The sequence below is a fragment of the Lemur catta genome, chromosome 5 (genome assembly GCF_020740605.2).
Source record: "Lemur catta isolate mLemCat1 chromosome 5, mLemCat1.pri, whole genome shotgun sequence".
NCBI classification, from domain to species: Eukaryota; Metazoa; Chordata; class Mammalia; order Primates; family Lemuridae; genus Lemur; species Lemur catta.
In genome coordinates this window covers 7,320,620-7,343,312 of record NC_059132.1, presented here as the reverse complement: position 1 = coordinate 7,343,312, position 22,693 = coordinate 7,320,620, and the positions used below count along the sequence as shown (strand labels likewise).

At 40.9% G+C, this 22,693-nt stretch overlaps 1 protein-coding gene and 1 non-coding gene across 5 annotated transcripts in view; one reads left to right on the top strand and one right to left on the bottom strand.

The window, feature by feature from the left end:
* The window catches only part of DIAPH1 (diaphanous related formin 1), an 81,907-nt gene that overhangs the window by 51,414 nt on the left and 7,800 nt on the right, over positions 1-22,693 (top strand). For all 4 annotated transcript variants that reach the window (XM_045551057.1, XM_045551056.1, XM_045551059.1 and 1 more), the window contains 9 exons: positions 11,262-11,360; positions 15,796-15,890; positions 16,214-16,315; positions 16,542-16,781; positions 16,901-17,030; positions 17,761-17,885; positions 18,505-18,669; positions 18,790-18,925; positions 20,763-20,849. In XM_045551057.1, coding sequence (XP_045407013.1) covers positions 11,262-11,360; positions 15,796-15,890; positions 16,214-16,315; positions 16,542-16,781; positions 16,901-17,030; positions 17,761-17,885; positions 18,505-18,669; positions 18,790-18,925; positions 20,763-20,849 — 1,179 coding nt within the window. The remainder of the gene's footprint in view (positions 1-11,261; positions 11,361-15,795; positions 15,891-16,213; positions 16,316-16,541; positions 16,782-16,900; positions 17,031-17,760; positions 17,886-18,504; positions 18,670-18,789; positions 18,926-20,762; positions 20,850-22,693) is intronic.
* On the bottom strand, positions 13,249-13,352 carry LOC123639008. Its single transcript, XR_006735578.1, has one exon. It is a non-coding gene; the product is annotated as a U6 spliceosomal RNA (small nuclear RNA).

The following is a 22,693-nucleotide window of genomic DNA, read 5'->3' as shown; positions in this document are numbered from 1 at the left end:
CAATGACTGTATTGTCTGAATAACCAAATGCTCTGTGAAGTGCCCAAATTTTTAATACTGCTTTTCTGATACCCTTTCAGACTTCTATCTGCCCCCTTCTTCCTAACGCTCAGCACCTGGTTTTTGTAGCTTTGGGATTCTGTCTGACTTTGTCTGTTAGGTGTTCCCCTTTCTGCCAGTTTGCCCCACCCTTCCTTATAGCTTGCATCCGCATCATGGCCTAGTTCTGGGGGGATTTAGCAGATGGGTGTATGTTTTAGCCAAGATGTCAGTGATCTGGTTACCTTTGGGCTGGAATAACTGCTGTTCAGTTAGCATACTGTTTTCGCTCCTGTGATGTACACCTACTAATTGCTTTAAAGTGCTGACTTTTTCCCTCATGAAGAATATAAACTAGAAATTCTCCACATGGGCAGCTTCTCATATTAGTACATGGTAGAACCCTCTTGCTCTCTCCTCTTCCCAGAATTAGAGAGTTCATGTAGCACTTAACAGACAAGGCTTATTGTATGCTGGGTGGGCTTGGCAATTCCATAGTTATGTTATCCTTACAGAAAATTTGTTGTTATTTCTTAGGCATATCATTAAGTGTTCTAATCTTTCAAATATGCCTGGGAGATCTAGGATTCTTCCACAAAGACCCTATTTCTTCAGAGAGAACTATAGTGGTACCAGAGTCTACCTTACTTTTTTTTTTTTTTAACTTCCTGTTGTGATTCTGTGCTAATGTGTTATATGTGCTGTTATCTCATTTTTAAGGATGTTGGATAAACTAGCATATTTGTGCTGTTTCATTTAAGTAGTGGAAACCATTAGTGACTTGGACCCACAGATTTTTCAAGATGTTTCTGAGTTTTCCACCTTTCTGTGTGTTCTCTTCTTGTCTTAAGTACTTGGATTACTCTAGGGAGGTGTAGCATAAAATAGTGGAGGGTGTTCCCTGTAGAATAGGTACAAATGCCACGGGCTTTGTCTTGGGCAGGGCAAGTAGTGTTTTGGTTCTGAGTAAGTGAATGAGAAATAAGGTTAGGTGGAGTTGCTTTATAGCTCAGCCTGAGTCTTCCAGCCTCAGGGATGTAACTGGCTTTAGAGCCAGTCTGTGTTCTCAGTAGTGTTTTCTCAAAGTCCTTTTCCCTATCCCACTTACTCATTCCCACCTGCAATTCTTAAGAACTTAGTTTCCTGTTTGTGGTCTTCATTGAGAGAAGCCTGCAACAGGAATTCCTGGGGAAGTGATGGCCATCGCTGGGAGATTCCGGGGGCCGTTAGCTCATTACAGAAGTTGGGGAATGGCGTGCTATAGAAGGACCTCCCTTCCGTTCTGTGGGCTCTCGGAAACTGTGTTACCAATCATAACCAAGCAAGAACTGAGACTCAGGGCTACTAACCTTGTGCCCTGACTCTGTTTTTAGAGATTAAAAATTGTTTTCCCTTTTTGTGTCTCAACTTCTATTCTTTGAATTTTAGAGTGCAGCTTAGGTATCAAGGACCTTGACAAAATTCATCTGGACTCTATAGAATTGATTATTTTGACATGCAAAAATAATGAAGAACGAAAAATAGGGTCCCTGTGTTGGACAGCAGGGGGTGCCCTTTCCCTTCGCTTTAGTGTCTGGCACTCCCTGCTGCATTCAGCCATTTTAGACAGATTGTTTTTGCTCCCAGCTAACTCCATTTTGTGTTTGTGACGCAGGAAAAAAAAAAGACTTGGGCAAAGGAGGAGTCTGATTGGGGGAGGGAGTGAGACAGGCTGAGGCAGCCACAGACTCCTTTACTCAGCAGTTGCTCACCAGGGACATATCTTGCTGCAGGCTGCCTGCATCCTGAGCAATCGATGCTGCAAGTCCCTGCCAGCTGAGCAAAGAGCAAATTGGTGTTTGGCTGCAGGATGCCTACCAACAGTGACAGGGTCCTGGTTTTTGAGACAACAGGCAGGGCATTACCTCTGTCTCATCTAGACTCTAAGCCTGAGTTTAGGTGTTTTTGCTACAGAGATGGTTAGGGTGGTATTAATTATAGGATCAGCTAAGAAAAGATACCCGAAAAAAGAAGAAGAAAAGGTGCCCTTTTCACTCAGTTGTCTGGGAAGGATCAAATGCCCTAGTGACTCCAGGGAAACAGGCCTGACTTTTTAAAAATACTTTTATTTTTGAAAATGTAAAAAAAAAAAAAAAAAAAAGGCACATACACGTATGTAATGCGTAAAAAGAGAATACTATGAATATCCATGTGTCCATCATCCAGTTTAAGAACTTAGCAACTAATAGCCAGTCTTGTTTCATGTACCTGCATCAACCTATTCCTTGCTACCATTTTTAAATATATCCTTGTTCATATTAATTCATCCTTAAGTAGTTTAGAATGTATGTCAAAAAGTAGAACTTTTTTAAAATTAAAAAGGATAATTATACTACCATTACCATATCTAAAAATACACTGAAATATATGAAGCAAAACTGACAAAAATGAAGAGAGATATAGACAGTGATGTTTGGAGGTCTCAGTACCCCTGTATTATTTACTTTTCCAGGGCTGCCATAACAGAGGACCGTAGTCTGGGTGGCTTAACAAATAGAAATTTATTTTCTCACAATTCTGGAGGCTAGAAGCATGAGATAAGGTATCAGCAGGGTTGGTTTCTTCTGAGGACTCTTTTTGGCTTGTGGATGGCTTTCTTTTCCTCCCTGTGTCTTCACAGGAGCTTCCCTCTGTGTGTGTCCTAATTTTCTCTTTTTATAAGGGCACTGGTCACCTCATTTTAACTTAACTACCCCCTTAAAGACCCTGTCTCTAAATATAATAACATTCTATAATACTGGGGGTTAGGACTTCAATGTATGAATTTGGAGGGGTCATAATTCAGGCTGTAACAGCCCCACTTTGAATATTGGAAAGAACAACTAGGCAGAAGATCGACAGGGAAATTGAAGACTTGAAGAACATTATAACCTACTAGACCTAACAGGCATCTATAGAACACTGCATCCAACAACAGCATAATAGCACAATATACTTTATTCTAAACTGTACATGGAATATTCTCCAGGTTGGACCATAAAACAAACCTCAATAAATTTAAAAGGATGCAACTAATATAAAATATGGTCTCTCACCATATGGAGTGAAATTAAAAATCAATAACAGGAAAAATGGGAAACTCATAGATGTGTGGAAATTGAACAATGCACTTCTGGTTATTTAACCAGTGGGTCAAGAAGAAATCAAAAAGAAAATCAGAAAATACTTTCAAATGTGTGAAAATGAAAACAATAAAAAAAACCTTATGAGATGCGGATAAAGCAGTACTTAGATGGTATTACAATTTATAGCTGCAAATGCCTATATTAAGAAGAATGATCTCAAATCAATAACCTAACCTTCAAGACACTGAAAAGAGAAGAGCAAACTAAATCTAAAGCAAGCAGAAGGAAGGAAATAAAGAGTAGGGTGGAAATTAATGAAATAGAGAATAGGAAAAAAAATAGAGAAAATCAGTGAAACCAAAAGCTCATTCTTTCACAGATGAATAAAATCCACAAAACTTTAGCTAGACTGACCAAGAAAAGAAAGGGAAAAAAAGACTTAAATTATTAGAATCAGAAATGAAAGAGTAGACACTACCAACCTTCCAGAAATAAAAAGGATTGCAAAGGAATGCTATGAACAATTATATGCGAACAAATTAGATAACTTAGGTGAAATGGCAAATTCCCAGAAAGATACAAACTACCAAGACTGACTCAAGAAGAAATAGACAATCTGAATAAACCATAGCATGTAAGGAGATTGAATCATTAATCAACAACTACCCAAAAAGAAAAGCCCAGGCCCAGATATCTTCACTGCTGAATTCTATCCAACATTTAACGAAGAATTAATACTAATTCTTTGGAAACTCTTCCAAGAAATAGAAAAGGAGAGAACATTTCCCAGCTCATTTTATGAGGCCAGTATTAGCCTGATACCAAAATCAGACAATGACATCATAAGTGAAAAAACAATAGAGCAATATCTTTTATGAGTATGGATGCAAAAATCTTTAATGAAAAGCTATCAAACCAAATTCGGCAACATATAAAAAGAATTATTGGCCGGGTGTGGTGGCTCACGCCTGTAATCTTAGCACTCTGGGAGGCCAAGGTGGGCGGGTCGTTTGAGCTCAGGAGTTCAAGACCAGCCTGAGCAAGAACGAGACCCCATCTCTACTAAACATAGAAATTATACGGACAACTAAAAATATATATAGAAAAATTAGCCGGGCATGGTGGCGCATGCCTGTAGTCCCTGCTACTCAGGAAGGCTGAGGCAGGAGGATCGCTTGAGCCCAGGAGTCTGAGGTTGCTGTGAGCTAGGCTGACGCCACGGCACTCACTCTAGCCCGGGCAACATAGTAGTGACACTCTGTCTCAAAAAAAAAAAAAAAAAAAGAATTATTCACGACCACGTGGGATTTATCTCAGGGATGCAAAGAAAGTTTAACATCTTACAATCTATTAATGCAATTCATCATATCAATATAATAAACAAATTGTGATCATCTCAATAGATGCACAAGAAGTATTAGACAAAATCGAGCTACCCTTTCATGATAAAACAGTCAACACACCAGGAATAGTAGAAAATTTCTTCAGCCTTATAAAGGGCATCTAAGAAAAACCCACAGTTTACATCATGCTTAATGGTGAGAGACAGTGTTCTCTGTAAGGTCAGGAACAGGACAAGGATGTCTGTTCTTGTCACTTCTGTTCAACATTGTACCAGAGGTTCTAGCTAGTACAATTAGTCAAGAAAAAGAATTAAAAGACATCAAAATTGTTAATGAAGAAGTAGAACTATCTCTATTCACAGATGATATGATCTTATATATAGAAAATCCTAAAGATTCCAGTAAAAAACTATTAAAGATAGTTAGGTTCAGCAAGGTTGCAAGATACAAGATCAATATAAAAAGATCAGTTATGTTCCTATACATTTGCAATAAATGATCCAAAATGAAATTAAGAAAATTCCATTCACAAAAACATTAAATGAATAAACTACTTAGAAATAAATTTAATAAAAGAAGTACAAATACAACTTATACTCTGGAAACTACAAAACACTTTTGAAAAAAATTAATGATCTAAATAAATGGGAAAAGCATCCTATGTTCGTGGATCAGAAAATTTAATATTATTAAGATGGAGCACTCCCCAAACTAGTCCCCAGATTCAGTATGATCCCTATCAGAATCTTAGCTGACATCTTTGTAGAAATTGACATGCTGATTCTAAAATACATATGAAATTACAAGGGATCTAGAATAACCAAAAGAATCTTAAAACAAAGTAGTGAGACTCATATTCCCCATGTCAAAAGTTATTACCAAGCAATTGTAATCAAGACAATGTGGTACTGGCATAGTACAGACACATAGGTCAATGGAATAGAACTGAGAGTCCAGAAATAAACTGCCTATGGTTAACTGATTTTCAACAAGGGTGCCAAGAACATTCTATGAAGAAAGAATAGTCCTCTCAACAGATGTGTTCCACAGTGATGGACAACTGGATAACCACATGTAGGAGAATGAAGTTGGACCTACACCTCACACCATATATAAAAATTAAATTTAAGATACAGCAGAGACCTAAATGTAAGAGCTAAAACTATAAGGCTCCAAGAAGAAAACATAGGGTTAAATTTTCATGACCTTGGATTTGGCAAAAATTTTTTTAGATATACCATGGAAAGCACAAGCAACAAAAGAAATTGTGAAAATTAAAAACTTGTTCTTCAAAGGACACCATCAAGAAAGTGAAAAAACAATTCACAGAATTGGAGAAAATGTTTGCAAATCATGTATCTGTGTTTAAATTTGTGAGGGATGTTGGTCTCGAGCTTGCTTTTATCTTTCTTTTTTTTCCCTTTTCCTTTTTTCCTTCCATCCTCCCTTCCTTGCTTCTGTATTTGGTTTGGTATCAGGGTAATACTAGCTCATAAGACGAAGTGGGAAGTATTCCCTCCTCTTCTTTTTAGTGGAAGACATTGTGTGAAATTGGTTTTAATCCTTCTGGGCCAGGAGATTTTCTTTTCAGGAGCTTTTAAACTATAAATTCAGTTTCAAAAATAGTTTTGAGGGTATTCCAGTTGTCTATTTCATACTGGATGAGTTTTGGTAGTTTGTGGTATTTGAGGAATTGGTCCATTTCTCGTTAATTGTTTGATTTATGAGTGCGAAATTGTTTGTAATATTCCCTTAGTCTTTTAATGGCTGCACGACCTGAAGTGATATTCCCTGTTTCATTCCTGTTATAGGTATGTACGTCTTCTCTCTTTTTATCTTTCTTTGTCAGTCTTTCTAGAGATTTATCTATTTTATTTATATTGTTGTTAGAAAAACCAGCTTTGTGTCATTGATTTTTCTCTGTTGTTTTCTTGTTTTCATTTTTACTGATTTGTGCTCTTATCTTTGTTTCTTCTGCTTGTTTTGGGTGTATTTGCTCTTTGTTTTGAGACGGTTTCCCTCTGTTGCCCAGGCTGTAGTGTATTGGCATCATTATAGCTCACTACAACCTCAAACTCCTGGGCTCAAGTGATCCTCCCGCCTCAGCCTCCCAAAGTGCTAGGATTATAGGCATGAGCTACCTAGCACCTGGCCTTTTTCTAGTTTTTTTTGAGATAGGAAATTAGATTACTGATTTGAGCACACCTGTAATCCCAGCACTTTGGGAGGCTGAGTCAGGATGATCGCTTGAGGCCAGGAGTTCCAGACCAGCCTAAGACCTGGTTTTTACAAAACAAAATTTAGCCAGGCAGCCAGGTGTGGTGGTGCAGGCCTGGCCTGACTACTGGGGGGTGGGAGGGAGGGGGCTGAGGCAGGGGGACGGGGACCTCTTGAGCCGAGGAGTTCCAGGTTGCAGTGAGCTATGAATCCCATATATCTGTCTTTAGTGTCTCATATATTTTGATATGTTGTACTTTCATCATCATTCAGGTTTTAAATTTCGCATGAGATTTTCTCTTTGACCCACAAATTATTCAGAAGTGGTTCTTCAGTTTTGAAGTGTTTGGACATTTTCCTGCTACCTTTCTGTTGTTGATTTATAGTTTGACTTAATTATGATTAGAGAACATGCTTTATTATTTCAGTCTTGTAAATTTGTTGAGATTTATGTTATGGCTTAGGATATGATCTTTCTTCATGAGTATTCAACGGACACTTGAAAAAAACTGTTTATTCTGCAGTTGTCGGATAAAGTGTTCTATTAATACATACATCAGTTAGACTGTGTAGATTGAATGTTTATGAACTTCTGTATCCTTGCTGATTTTCTGTTCTACTCATTGCTGAGAGTGGGGTACTAATGTCTCTGAGTATAATTGTGATTTGGCTGTGTCTGTTTCTTATTTCATCTCTCTCACTTTATGTTTCTTATATTTTGAGGCTCAAGTATTGGTTCATAAACATTTAGAATTGTCATGTCTTCCTGGTGGATTGATCCTTTAATTATTATGTAATGTCCTTTTTTGTCTCTAGTTACTTTCTCTGCTCTGAAATCTACTCATCCGATATTAATAATTAGCCATTTTACTTTTTAAAAAATTAATGTTTGCATGGGATATCTTTTTTTCAGCCTTTTATTTTCAGCCTACCTCTGTCTTTGAAGTAAGTTTTGTATAGACAGCATATTGTTGGATCTTTTATTCTTTTTTGTTAATCAACTCTGCCAGTCTCTGTTAATCGGTGTATTTAGTCAATTGTTATTAAAGGTAATTATTGATATGTTAGGGCTTAAGTCTGCCACTTTACTATTTATTTTGTGTTTGTTTCCATTTTGATTTATAGTGTTTGAGTATATTACTTTGTATAGTTTTCTTAGATGTTGCTATAGGTATCATTTAACACACTATACGTATATAACTTATCTCAGTCTGATGGTATCAGTGTTTTACCAATTTGCATGAAATGTAGAAATTTTATTTCCATTTAGATCCTTTTGCCTTCTTGACTTTTTAAATATAATTGTCTTATGTATTTCCTCCACATACAGCTTTTGGTGGAACTGAAAGTCCATTATGTTTGTCTTTTATCTGTCAACCTTACTGAATTATTAGTTTTAATAGTTCTTCCTTAGATTGTCTAGAATTGCTACATATAATCTGTCTTCCACAAAAGTGACATTTTCATCTCTCCTTTTTTACATCTGGACCTTTATTTATTTATGTATATATTTATGAATGAATGAATGAGAGAGGATCTCACTCTATTGCCTGGGCTAGAGTGCAGTGGCATATCGTCACAGCTCACTGCAACCTCAAAACTCTTGGGCTAAAGCAATCCTCCTGCCTCAGGCTCCCAAGTCACTGGGAGCCTGTACGTGCACGCCACCATGCCTGGCTAATTTTTCTATTTTTTGTAGAGATGGGGTCTTGTTTTGTTGCCCAGGCTGGTCTTGAACTCTGGGCTCAAGCAATACTCTGGCCCCAGCCTCCCAAAGTGGTATGATTATAGGCATGAGCCACCATACGCAGCCCATACCTTTTATTTTTATCTCATTGCAAGCAAAAAAAAAATTGAGCCTAGTTTTTTGTTTTTCAGTAATAAATTTATATGTTTTCACTTTGTATAAAATGAGATGTTTACTTTTACTTGTCTCCTTCTCTGTTTCTAGTTTTTGTGATATAATCTGGATGTTTTAAGTGTCCATTTTTATCTGACCATCATGTTCATTTATTACATGATGTATCTTTACCTACCTCTCTGATTTCATCTCTTGCTCTCTCCCTCACTCGATCGACTTTAGCTTTAGTGACCTTTTTGCTTTTCCTTCAATACACCAGGCATGTTCTCTCAGGCCTTTGCATTTGTTATTCCCTCTGCCTCAGATGCTTTTGCCTCCTCCTCCGAGATGTTCATGTGGTTTGCTCTGTCATTTTCTAAAAGGTCTTTATTCAAACAGCACCTTCCGAATAAGACCTTCCCTGAGCAACCCCCTAAAGTTATAATCCATCCTCCCCATCAAATCCCCTGTTCTCTTCCCTAATTGATTTTCTTTTCATAGCTCTTACAATTATATAACATACTATTTTATCTGTCAACTGGTTTAGTCTATTTTTCTTTATTAGGATATAAGTTCCATGGAGGCAGGACTCTTTCTCTATTTTGCTCACTTGTTTTATTTCCATTGCCCAGAACAGAGCCTGGCACATATCTCAATAAGTATTCATTTAAATAATTAATTGTTATGTATTTAGCATTTTCCTTCCTCATATTGGGACTGTTGGACCAAAGTGGATGAATGTTTTTATAGTTTATAGTTCTTTTTATCTTTTGTCATATAACTTTTTTGTTTTATTTATTTCTTATTTATGTGTACCCGTTAATACTTTTCATATGGTGTAAAACTCAAATGGTATAAAAGGGTTTGTGATCAAAAGTATTCCTCCCACTCCCATGCTCAAGCACCCCATTCCTCTGCTCAGAAACTGGGTCTGTCAGTTTCTTGACTCTTCTTTCAGACATGCCCATATGGCTTTCTGAGAAGTTGATACCAAGTTATGAGACAGGGCAAATTGTTTTACAATTATGTCTTCCAGAACAGTTCCTATGTCCTTTTCTATGTACTGCTCAACCCTCCTCAATAGCTGGCATCAACCATTTTTACTGAATGTTACTATCGTGCTAGCTGCCTAGCGAGTGATATAATGAAATACTATTTGTCCATGCCCTTGAAGTTCAAAATCTAGGTGGGATGAGAAAATACTCACACTTATACAGTAAGAGAGGCTTTAAAAATATCAACATGGGGCTTGGCATGGTGGCACATGCCCACAATCCCAGCACTTTGGGAGGCTGAGGCAGGAGGATTGCTTGAGCCCAGGAGTTTGAGGTTGCAGTGAGCTATGATGACACCAGTACACTGTAGCCTAGGTGATAGAGTGAGACCCTGTCTCAAAAAAAATAAAAAAAAAGATGATACAGTTACAGAGGCTTTAAAAAGATCAAGATGGTAACTTAGAGGTGTCATAAAACATTGAATAATTGTTGAATGAGGTACAGATGATAAATACTATAAAAATTAGCTTATCAAAGCAGAGAGTGTATATATTTATCAGGGAAAGCTTCATGGAAAGGGAAGAATACATTGGCTTTGCATAATCTGAAAAGAGCATAGAAGGAAAGGAGTATATCTTCTGTGTATATTTACCAAGGTGACATTTAAGCAATAAGCTCCTATAAGAATATATTTTTGGCCAGGCGTAGTGGCTCACGCCTGTAATCCTAGCACTTTGGAAGGCCAAGGCAGGAGGATTGCTTGAGCTCAGGAGTTTGAGACCAGCCTGAGCAAGAACAAGACCCCATCTCTACTAAAAAATAGAAAAATTAGCTGGGCATCATGGTGTGCACCTATAGTCCCAGCTACTCGAGAGGCTGAGGCAAAGAGGATCGTTTGAGCCCAGGAGTTTGAGGTTGCAGTGAACTACGAGGACTCCACTCTACTCTATCTAGGGCGACAGAACGAGACTGTGTCTCAAAAAAAAAAATACATATACATATATATATATAAAATATATAAATATGCCATGGGATTTGCAAAGATGAATAACAAAGCCCTTGTCTTACAGAGGAAAGACTTTATGTATTTATAACAAAGTCAGTGAGAAGAAGTACTATAAAGAGATCATTTTCATTGGGAGTTCAGAGAGAAATCATAGGCAGTTGGAGAAACAAAACTTTTATAGGGAAAGTCATGTTCAAGATGGAGCTTGAAGGATAAGTAGAATTTTTAACAGGCATAAAAGAATAACATGGCGGAAGACTCTGGTACAGGGGTTGACAAACTACTGTTTGCAAGCTGGTCACTTATTTTTGTGAATAAAGTTTTACTGGGACACAGCCAGGCCCATTCATTTATTGTCTGTGGCTCGTTTCATGCTATATGACAGAATTGAGAAACTGAGACAGACTATATGGCCTGCAAAGCCTAAATATTTGCTGTCCGGTTTTTTACAGAAAGTTTCCTGATCTATGCAAGTAGATAGAAAAGCATTATTGATAACTATCAAAGAAATGAAAATGAGATATTTATTATAGTTGGATGGGGTTGGTAATAGAAAGGTGGATGATTAAAAAGCAGGTTATCCTTGAAGGAATGCTATAGGGAGACCATTGTAATAGAGAGGAGGTGAGGGGACATTCCAGGCTGGACAGTAGTAGTTCAATAAGGCACAGAGGTGGCTTACCCTTAATCATCCTTTTCTAATCTTTCCCTTTCTAGCCAAGAAAGACCAGGAAGGTGGAGAAGAAAAGAAATCTGTGCAAAAGAAGAAAGTAAAAGAGTTAAAAGTGTTGGATTCAAAGACAGCTCAGAATCTCTGTGAGTAACTATGATCCCAGCTATTTGAAATGTGAAGGGGTTCTTTTAAGAACTTAATTCTTTTGAATCTAGGGTCTGTTAATATGAAAGTTCCATTTGTTGAATTGCTGCTATATGCCAGGCTTTGCATAGTCTATTTCCAGTGTCTCATTTAATCCCTTCAATAGCCCTGCAAGATTGTTAAGTATCCAGTTTTATGTCAAGGAAACAGACTAAGACTTTTAGGAATTTGCCTAGTCATATAGCTAGTAAGAGACAGGTCTGAGACTTGAGCCTCAGACTTTCTTATTTCAAAGTCCTTACTATTTCTATTGCATCCATAGAAAATCTACCACAGGCTGGGTGCAGTGGCTCACGCCTGCAATCCTAGCACTCTGGATTACCAAAAAGAAAAAGAAAAAAACCCAGCCGGGCATTGTGGCGTATGCCTGTAGTCCCAGGTACCCAGGAGGCTGAGGCAGAAGGATCACTTAGAGCCCAGGGATTGGAGGTTGTAGTGAGCTACAATGATGCCACTGCACTCTACCCAGGGCACCAGAGTGAGATTCTCTCTCAATGAAAACAAACAAGGAAACTGAGCACCCCTTCTCACAACCCCCCACCCCTTCATATTAAAAAATAAAAATTAAAAAAAGAAGGATAAAAGAAAATCTACCACAAATGTTCTTTTTTGTTTGTTTTTGGTTTTGAGACAGAGTCTCACTCTGTTGTCCCAGGCTAGAATGCCGTGTAACCTCAAACTCCTGGGCTGAAGCAATCCTCTTGCCTCAGCCTTCCAAGTAGCTGGGACTATATTCATGCACCACCATACCCAGCTAATTTTTACTATTTTTTAGTAGAGACAGGGTTTCACTCTTGCTCAGGCTGGTCTCAAACTCCTGAGCTCAAGTGATCCTCCTCCCTTGGCCTCCCAGAATGCTAGGATTACAGGCATAAGCCACTGCGCCCAGCCTCTACCACAGATGTTTTAGCCACTGTCCATTTTCTTCTTTCTCACTTTCTGATAAGTAATGCAGGTACTGGCTTGGCTTTAGTTAAATCTAAATTACTTTCTGATTTAAGTAAATTACGTAAATCTTGTACTTCTCAGAGTAGGAGCAGTGACTCCAGAGAGTTCTGTTCTGAACTTGCTACCTGTACTCATAACTCTGATTAATGGCAAAATTTCAAATCAGAAATTCCTCTGCAAAGTTGATGCAGGTAGTACTTATTTGATGATCAGGATGATTGTTAATTTTTTTTTGTTTGTTTATTTCAACTGTTGACCTACCTGCTTTATGCTGAGTAATACAGATTTAAATATTTCTTCAACAAATATTGGAGGGTCTGCTATGTGATGGGCTCTTTTAGGCACATACTAGGCATGTATTCCAGAGATGAAAGGGTATGTAATCCATAAAACCTACTCACAATCTTTTCTTTTTCCTATTTTATTTATTTATTTTTTTAGAGACAGGGTCTCGCTCTGTTGCCCAGGCTGGAGTGCAGTGGCACAGTCATAGCTCACAGCAACCTCGAACTCCTGGGCTCAAATGATCCTCCTGCCTCTGCCTCCCAAGTAGCTAGGACTACAGGCACACACTACCACACCCAGCTAATTTTTCTTATTTTTTGTAGATACAGATCTCACCAGGCTGATCTTGAACTCCTGGCCTCAAGCTATCCTCCCAAAGTGCTGGGACTGCAGGCATGAGCCACCACGCCCAGCCACACAATCTTGTGATGCAGTTATTGTTTCCATTGTCCAAATGACAAAACTAAAGTTCAAATGTTGTGACTTGCCCAGGGTCACACAACTAATAAGTACACATACCTATAAGTAAAGTCAGAGAGATACAACAAGAGCAGTAAGCCTTTACATTTACATTAGTCTTTTTTTTTTTTTTTTGTTAATATGGAGTACTTCACAAATTTGCACGTCATCCTTGTGCAGAGGCTATGCTAATCTCTGTATTGGTCTAATTTTAGTATATGCGCTGCCGAAGGAAGCACATTGTTATTCTTGACTATAAAATCTTAAATTATTTTCAACAAATATTACTAAATAGTATCTTTGGTGAAATCCTTTTATGAGACTAAGTAGTGTGAGTCAGTTCCTCTTTCCAAGAGTTATCTCTAGGAAAATAAACCATGAGTAATTGTTATTTTAGAAAATGATATAAGAAAGAGCATGGCACAGTACATTATTTCTAGTGGAGTGATATTGATATGGAAAACAGAATTCAAGAACAGAATTGAGAATAGTTTGGGGTAGGATGGTCTGGGAGATGGAATTTGGTGATTAAACAGTGATGAAATACTTCTTATGTGCTAAGGATACAAAGCTGCATAAGACATAGTCCCTGTCCTTATGAGCCATGTGTCTGGTAGAGACAGAAAGGCAAATAATAATATGGCACAGATCGCTAAGTGCTATGATAGAGTATGCTGGAATGGGGCATCTAAGTCAAGTGGGAGGAGTACTGCAGGGAGCAAATCCCGAAGGGCATTCTACAGGAGGGACTGCTGAAACTCAGTTGGAGGAACTATAAGGAGGAATTAAGTGATGGGCAAGGACTGGCTTGTTTCAGGAGAGGGATCAGCATGTGTGAAGGTATAGCGGCATGAGATAACATTGTGCAGTGCCAAAACAATAAGCTGAGTACAGCTGAGAGAAGCTGTGGAAGTTACTGTGAAGAGATTTTAATCAGGAAAGTGAGTGAAATGACCCTAGGTAATTTTTAAGAAGGCTGCTTTGGCAGTGATTTTGAAGCTGGATCGCCAAGGTTGGGGAGACTTGTAGGCAGAGAGATGTGAGTTACTTTATTGCTTTAAACTAGGTGGGAAGTGGTCAGGGCCTGCAACTAAGGTAATGAGAATGAAAAGGAAGGCAGAAGATATTAAGAAGGTAGAATTAATGGAATGTAATGATTGACTGAGGGGATGATAAAGGAGATGTTTCTTGGGTTTAGGTTACTCCACGGAAAGTGGTACCATTTACTGAAATAGGAAAATTCAGCAAGAACAGGTTCTCTCTCTTTTTGGGGAGGTAGATGTCTCTGTTTTAGTGGATGTGAGTGAGAGGTGGCAGTCATATCTTACCTAGAGTGTATATATATATATATATATATATATATACTCTAAATGGTTGCTATCTTTTCATTGGCTTTGTGGGGACAGAATAAATGAGAGTTATGGAAGTGAGAGAAAATAGAAGACAATTATGTTTTTAGAATGCTGTAAAGTGAAGGAAAGAGAAACAGTAATTAGAAAGAAACATTGGGTCAGGAGGGTTTTTTTAAAGATAGGAGAAACTTGATTACATATGCTGAAGGAAAAGGTCCTTAGGCCACCTCTTCCATTGAAACATGAGGAAAGGATGAGTACGTGGGGATATATGCATATACATGTACATGAGTATGTATATAAGTACTTGCTGATAAGCTTACAAAAGTGTTGGGCACAGGTTTCTTCTAGGTGCTTCCAAAATCTTTATCCAAGCCTTTTCTTATCTAACTCTGGCTGAGAGCCTCCAGTGCTCAATTTTCAAGTAGCATAAAAGAAAGCTGAGCAAGTGATTTGACCAATGGCTTCAATTTTCCTCAGTGAAGGGGGAAGCAAAGTCTTCTTAGAACAGAATGGGGATATTTTGGAGGAGCTTGTCAAGAGGGGAGGGAGAGAACAGAATGAGGACACACAAAAGGGGATTGCTAAGCAACGCTGAGGCCCCAGCTATCGCTGGTGCTCTACAAATTCACAGACACAGATCTGAGCCCGGGTATACGAGTAGAGAAATGAGATGGCTGGACTAACCAGGGACTGGAAGGAGCAGGAAGCAAGAGAGTAGCTAGCTGTAGCAGTAGCAGTAGGAGTAACAGGATTAATAGTAGAGAGCAAATGATAGAGTCAAGGTGAAAAAGAGAAGGCAGAGTGGAAGTGACACATTCAGAAAAAACAGAATGGTCAGGAGACTGGAGAGAGGTCCTGATAAGGTCGAAGAGTCAAGTTGAAGGTTGGAAAGTGAGAGAGCTAAAAGGATAGGATGTGTGTTTGTTAGGGAGCAGGATATGGCAATTTAAGGTCAAGGCAGCTTTGAGGATCGAGTCCTAGGGAGTGGAGAACTAAAATAGAGTGGGGTAAAAGTCTATGATGTATATAGACAGAGGACATCAAAGACTTCCTGTGTGAGCAAAGGCAAAGGATCCCAGTGTTTGTGGAATGTGGTACATGGAACAGTGTGACTGGTGTGTGATATAAGTATAGGGATTAATGAAAGAGGAAGCTGGGAGGTGGGAACCTTTCATACTGGACTCAGGAACTTGGATTTTAATTATATAAGCAGAGAAGTTTCTAAGAGTGATTTAACCATCTTAGGAAGATTATCCAGCATTAGTTTTTAGGGTGGGTTGGGAGCGGGAAGAGACTGGGAACATGTCTCTGTCTCATTTTCTGGCAGCAATCTTTTTGGGTTCCTTCCGCATGCCCTATCAAGAGATTAAGAATGTCATCCTGGAGGTGAATGAGGCTGTCCTGACCGAGTCTATGATACAGGTAAGGAGTAAGGTCATTCATTCTGCCGGAGCTGGCTTGAGCCTCATCTCCTCTCTGTTTAGATGAAGAGGATCCTCCTCTAGCATTATTGACTTACGAATGCTAGCTTGGCAGAAGCTGCCATTTCTCTGGTGGTCAGGTTATGTCTGGTATAATTTTCAAAACTCCTGCCATCTCACTAGCTGCCTCTCCTCCCCCACACACCCCTTGTTTCCTTCTTAGTGGTCCTTGGGCAGAGGGTGGGACTGACGAGAGAGTAAAAGTTGTTTAGGCTCGAGCTGTCAGCTCATCCCACTCAAACTGAGGCATCTCTTCTCTTTCAGAACCTCATTAAGCAGATGCCCGAGCCAGAGCAGTTAAAAATGCTTTCTGAACTGAAGGACGAGTATGATGATCTGGCTGAGTCAGAGCAATTTGGCGTGGTGGTGAGTGAGGCCTGTGCCCATAGGCTCTTTGCCTTCTTTGTTCCTCTCCCCTCTAGAGAGCAGCCTGGGCACTTGCTCCTTGCCTCTTACCTGTTATGAACCTATCTTTATCTCTCTCTCCTCCCTACTCAGAAGCTCTGATGCTCCCATGGGAGGTTCAAGCCTGTATCTTTCTCTTTCTTCTCTCTCTGTTGGCTCTAATGGAATTGCTTGTCTTCTCCACTAGATGGGAACTGTGCCCCGTCTGCGGCCCCGCCTCAATGCCATCCTCTTCAAGCTACAGTTCAGTGAGCAAGTGGAGAATATCAAGCCAGAGATTGTGTCTGTCACTGCCGCATGTGAGGAGCTGCGCAAGAGTGAGAACTTTGCCAGCCTCCTAGAGATTACTTTGCTTGTAGGAAACTATATGAACGCTGGCTCCAGGAATGCGGGTGCTTTTGGCTTCAATATCAGCTTCCTCTGCAAGGTGAGCCAAGGGGCTAGAGCAGGACAACACAAGGGAAGGCAGTGGCCTCTCTGAGCCCAGCGTTGGCCTGAGGCCATCTTGCGCATGTCAGGACTAATAATTTCTCCTCTTACCCTAAGCTTCGAGACACTAAGTCCACAGATCAGAAGATGACGTTGTTGCACTTCTTGGCTGAGTTGTGTGAGAACAACTATCCTGATGTCCTCAAGTTTCCAGATGAGCTTACTCATGTGGAGAAAGCCAGCCGAGGTAGGCCAGGTTGGGGTGAAGCTAGCAGTGCTTCTGAGCCCCAAAAGTCTCTGCATGGGGAGGGAAATAAGTAAGACACGGTCTAGATTTTAGGTCATTTTCTGTTCAGACTAAGTGGGGATGGTGGAGGGCTTAGGCATGGTGTCTAAGCCACAAGGGAGGAGTTTACAGCTGAAGAGAGGTCTTCATGTTTAGAAAGGGGGAGCATTTTTTCCCTTCTTAGGGCAACACCAAACACCAAAAAAAAACAATGGGAAGAAAGGCAGGTGTTTTTAGTCTAGGTCAACAGTTATTCAGAAGGCATAGATTGGATTAACAAAAGTGAGGCTTCCCTGTCATGGAACTAGACAAAGAAAAAGCATTCAGTAGAAATAGGAACAGATTTCTGCCCTGCCTCTGTCTTTCTCCTCCCAGGCCCTGTTCTCTAAAATAAATGAGACCAAGATCTCAGAGGATTTCATAGATTCATGTTCAATTAAATGAAGCCTCTCTTCCATACTGTACACCTTATGGAGGCTGGAGGTTCAGTTATCAAATAATTGATATTCTCACTGGAAAGATGAAAACTTAAATGTGTGAAATGACTAAAGTTATTATAGAAAAGAACTAAAATAATTAAGTACCAGAATGTGTGTGTGGACTGGAGCTGTGCTTTGAAGAATGAAGCTAATGGATCTCGAGGCTGGAATTATTAGTAAGCTCTTACCGTCTATTTTTGTGTTTCCTTTAGTTTCTGCTGAAAACTTGCAAAAGAACCTAGATCAGATGAAGAAACAAATTTCTGATGTGGAACGTGATGTTCAGAATTTCCCAGCTGCCACAGATGAAAAAGACAAATTTGTTGAAAAAATGACTATATCCTCTCTTGAAAGGAGGGAGTTTCTCCCTAGGAAGGGAAAGAAAACTGGTGGAGAGGTAGACACAGGATAGATATGGCAGTATACATTTTTCCCTCTTAAAAAGAATTTTTTTCATTAAATACATACTCCTTGAAAACATTCTCGTTGTGGCAGTGGAAACAAACCACGCACATAAACTAAAAGTCCCCAATTCCCCTACCCTGTGCCCCATCTGTACCACACACGCGCACACTCACGCACTTCCCGTGCTCCTCTCCCTTTCCCAGAGGTACCCACTGCCGCTGGGCTTCTTTCTGATTTGCACCTCTTGAACCTATTTTAAAGAAAAACTGCATTGTGTTGCTGTTTGCACATAGTGTGTCTTAGCCATGTTTGCATATTAGTGTATGCAGAACAGCCTCTTTTTAAATTGCCACCTTCTATTTTATAGATGTACCAGAGCTTTTGGTTTACTGTTCCCCTATTTAGGATATTTAGATTGCTTTTGGTTTTTGCAGTTATAAGCAGTGCTGTGTGGAACATCCCTGTGCATGCCAGTACGCACCTCTGAGTAATTTTCTGGGCTAGGGAAGTGAGTCTGCTTCTTGTCTTGGTCCTTTACTCCTTGGCTGCACAGCTTTGTGAAGGACGCACAGGAGCAGTATAACAAGCTGCGCATGATGCATTCTAACATGGAGACCCTCTATAAGGATCTGGGTGACTACTTCCTCTTTGACCCCAAGAAGTTGTCTGTTGAAGAATTCTTCATGGATCTGCACAACTTTAGGAATATGTTTTTGGTGAGTAAGGGATGCCTGCTGACTGAATCTTGTGGACACTTCTCACTTTCCACAGGCTCCGTGTTGGCTGGTGGTCGGTGTACACATGTCCACGTGTTCTTCTCCCTCCCCCACCCACAGCAAGCAGTCAAGGAGAACCAGAAGCGGCGGGAGACAGAAGAAAAGATGCGTCGAGCAAAACTAGCCAAGGAGAAGGCCGAGAAGGAACGGCTAGAGAAACAGCAGAAGAGAGAGCAACTCATAGACATGAATGCAGGTAAGGAGTGAAGAGGCCTGAGGAACTGAGACCGGAGCTTTTGGAAGGCTTCTTTGTCTAGATTGTAGAGGCCAGAGAGAATAGCTCATGTCTGAACTCAGCTTCTGGCACATGATTTTGGCAGCCCTCTACCTCCAAGGTCCTGATGCTAGACTTTAACCCCAATTCAGTTCCACGCACATTCTAATTTTCCATGCTAAAATCTTTATTCGCTCGCTTTTGCTGGTTCTTGCATTATCTCCACAGTGATTTTAGTATTGCTGTAACACATACTCTTTCCTTCTGCCCATCCAGAGGTTCCTCTGGCCTGTTCTCATTCCCTCCACCAAATCTTTTGCGTTTTTTCCCCAAAATGTTTTCCTGGCCCTCCTCCCATCTTTTGATGGTGGCTTGTCTTCCCTTTTTGCTTATTTCACTAAGTACTATGTCCCTAGTACCTTAGCACAGTTGTGCGTACTATCAGATTGCAAATGGATTGAACTTCTGGAAGGGGGTGGAGAGCTGGCCACCCTCTTCTTTTTTCTACCAGAAGCCTGTCTTTGTTGAAACATATGGTCTCAATTACTGGCCCTCTGTTTCCTGTCTCTGCTTCTTTCCTGCTGCTGAATCCCTGCCCTTCCACCCCCACTGCTCTCTCTGTGGGCAGCAGAAATACAGCATACATGGCTTCCACGGCCCCGAGCTGATGCCACCCTTCCCAGAACCTGAGGGGCCACAAACCTTCTGTAAGCAAAGGGGTTTTTAAGGCTGCTGGGTCTGTTAAGAATCAGCATTTTGCAGAGCACAAGCAGCAAGGGCTGCTGAAACACCAACACATCTCGTTCCCAGGGACTTTTCTTTATTCTTGTCTGGAAAACAGATCCGTTGCCCTTACCTCAGTTGTGAGCCACAACTCTGTTCCAGTCATGCTGTTAAAGCTCACACCTAGTGTCCATCACCTTCCCTTGGGCCTCAGTGTTTGTCTTCAGGTACTGGCTAGGATGCAGCGGGGGAAGGTGGAGTCCTGCCGCATTGCGGGATGAGGACTGCACCCCGTCGACAGGTGGCGTAGTGGACCTTGCCCTGTCCCCAGTACCCTGGTCAAGGAAATGAGGTTGGAATGTAGGTCAGGTGCACTGGTAATGTTCAACCAGTAGGTGGCGCTGGGAGCAGTGAGCCCCTACCTTGGCTGTGGCAGCCAACCGGCTCCGTGGGATTTCACAGTTTCAGGTTTCACTACCCTGAGCTGTTGCCATGGAAACTGAGCCAGGCTGGAACTAGGATTCTACATTAACTCTTTGTATTCCAGCCAGGCTGCTTCTCTTAGATGCAGAGCCGGCTTCAGGGAGACAGCCACTAGATGCAGTACCTAAGGGATGAAATGCACTCTTGATCAGTGGTCTCTTTCCTCAGCCCTGGCCTGAAACCTGAACCACGGTATCTATGAGAGGTTTATGTAAATCAGCGTGAAACACTTTGAGATAAAGAGGGAGTGATATAGTTGCTTATTAATTTCACAATTGCAGTCTCTCCTTATCCTGATCTTGAAGTTGGGCAATTCTGCAATTCCATGTGCTAGTCCTCCTGACTGGGACACAGAGGATGGCACTATAGGAAAATATCCCAAGGTTTGCTCTTGATAGTGGAAGTGAAATCTTTTGTTTTGACCATTTTTAAACAGATACAAGTAAACATGAACCTGTGAGATTTAAGATTGAACACCCTTTGTCTGTTCTTAGCTGCCAGCCACTGTGGGAGGGGTAGCCAAGCAATAGCCATGCACTTTGTGTGGAGCCCGACACTTGCCACGCTGCTCTGGCTGAAGAGTTTACGTCTCCATCTTTGTTCTTCATGACAGAGGGCGATGAGACAGGTGTGATGGACAGTCTACTGGAAGCCCTGCAGTCGGGGGCGGCGTTCCGGCGGAAGAGAGGGCCCCGGCAGGGTAAGTAAGCGAATGGGGCTCAGCCTGGTGTCGAAGGGCACGGGGCCTCTCAGCTCCTGGTCATGCTGGTCTTGGGCAGAGAGCAGATAAGGATGCTCTAAAGGTTTAGAAACTTCTCCACAATAGGCCCTACATCTAGAGTGGATTATCTGGTCCTCTTCCTCTCATGTTAGAAAGTACTGACTTGGAAAGCTGGGGTTTGAGGGACTGACAACAAATCAGTTATATTTGATTATTCTTGCATCTCTTTCCTCTCTTGAAGGAGAAATTTGGACAAAGGGAACTATGCTGCGGGCCACAGGGATTTGACCGGGCGTGTTTATGAACAAAATTAATCTAAACACAAAACTATACATTAGGTATAGATTGAAATACAAAGAAAAAGTAAGAGTCCTTACTCTCAATTTCACAAGCAGAAGACATATATAGATCAAACTAATAAGAGAAAGTATAAAATTCTATAGAGAGAAGGTTAGGCATCTCGTCCCCCAGATGTAAGAATGGAGGAGCGTCTCAACTGAAGGATTGTGCCATGTCTGAAACTACCTTTTCCTTAGGGGCACTGAGCTGCCACTGTCCTTGCCTTTTCCCATTCGCTCCCCTTGCAGCCTCCTTTCCCAACCTTCAGAAGATTTAAGAGGATTACATTGAGCCAGAGCCTCTAAAAAGAATTATGGAGATAGGAGGACAGATGATCCAGGCATTAGGATAGAGAAGGATTAATGGTTAAGTTTCCCTTGAGGGCAGCACACAGTGGCCAAGAGACTAGTCCAAAAGAGGGTAGTAGCCGAGGCTACCTCTCCTGTGGAGCTAACCCACACCATTGTCAGCTCCTTTAGTGAAGAAGGCCCTTTGTAGCTAGGAGTGATGGCTTCCCTCCTAGGTTGAAGGGTGAGAATTACAGAAAAGGTCTCATTAAAGGTTTCTGTGTCAGAGGTATTAAAGCTATGTTCCCTATTTCCTGGCTGCCGCACTCTGTAGGCCCATTTGGTATGAGCTTTACTTTTTTTTTTTGAGACAGAGTCTTGCTCTGTAGCCCAGGCTAGAATGCAGTGGCATCATCATAGCTCACTACAACCTCAAACTCCTGGACTCAAGCAATCCTTCTGCCACAGCCTCCCCAGTAGCTGGGACTATAGGCACGCACCACTATGCCTGGCTAATTTTTCTATTTTTAGTAGAGATGGGGTCTCGCTCTTGCTCAGGGTGGTCTCAAACTCTTGGCCTCAAGAGATCCTCCCACCTCAGCCTCCCAGAGTGCTAGGATTACGGGCACGAGCCACTACACCTGGCCTAAGGTTTTGAGGTTATTGTAAAGCAAAGGAGTTGTGTGGCTTGTTTTGGCCAGTGCTTAGTTATTAATACAGTGGTATCTGTAGGGCCTGTAGTACCTGTCGCAGCTTGGAAAGGGGACCTTAGGAGCCAAGGGTATAGAGCATGCTAGCCTTCAGAAACTCAGTGTCCTGACCCAAATGTTGTAGATCACTACGAGTTTTACCTGTCGGGCTGGCTGCCTAGTTTTTCCCATACTCTGAAGAGCCAGAGGGATATTCTCTTCTGAGGGCTCTTCTGTATGACTTTAGAACCTTCTCTAAACCATCAAATCCCTAGTCACAACTCTAATCTGTTTTCTGGCATCCTCTGAGTATAGGCTTTCTAAAGGGGAGGAGAAGTAGGCATGAAGGGTATGGAACTCTCTGGGACAGAGCATTTAGTATTAATATTATAGATAGGTGTTTGGGTGGAGAGTACAGCTAGTATCGCTGTATTGTATTTAGTCGTTAGGTTTTTTCGACATTGTTTCCTACCCACCATATAAGCTGACGTGGCCTCACATGAAGAAT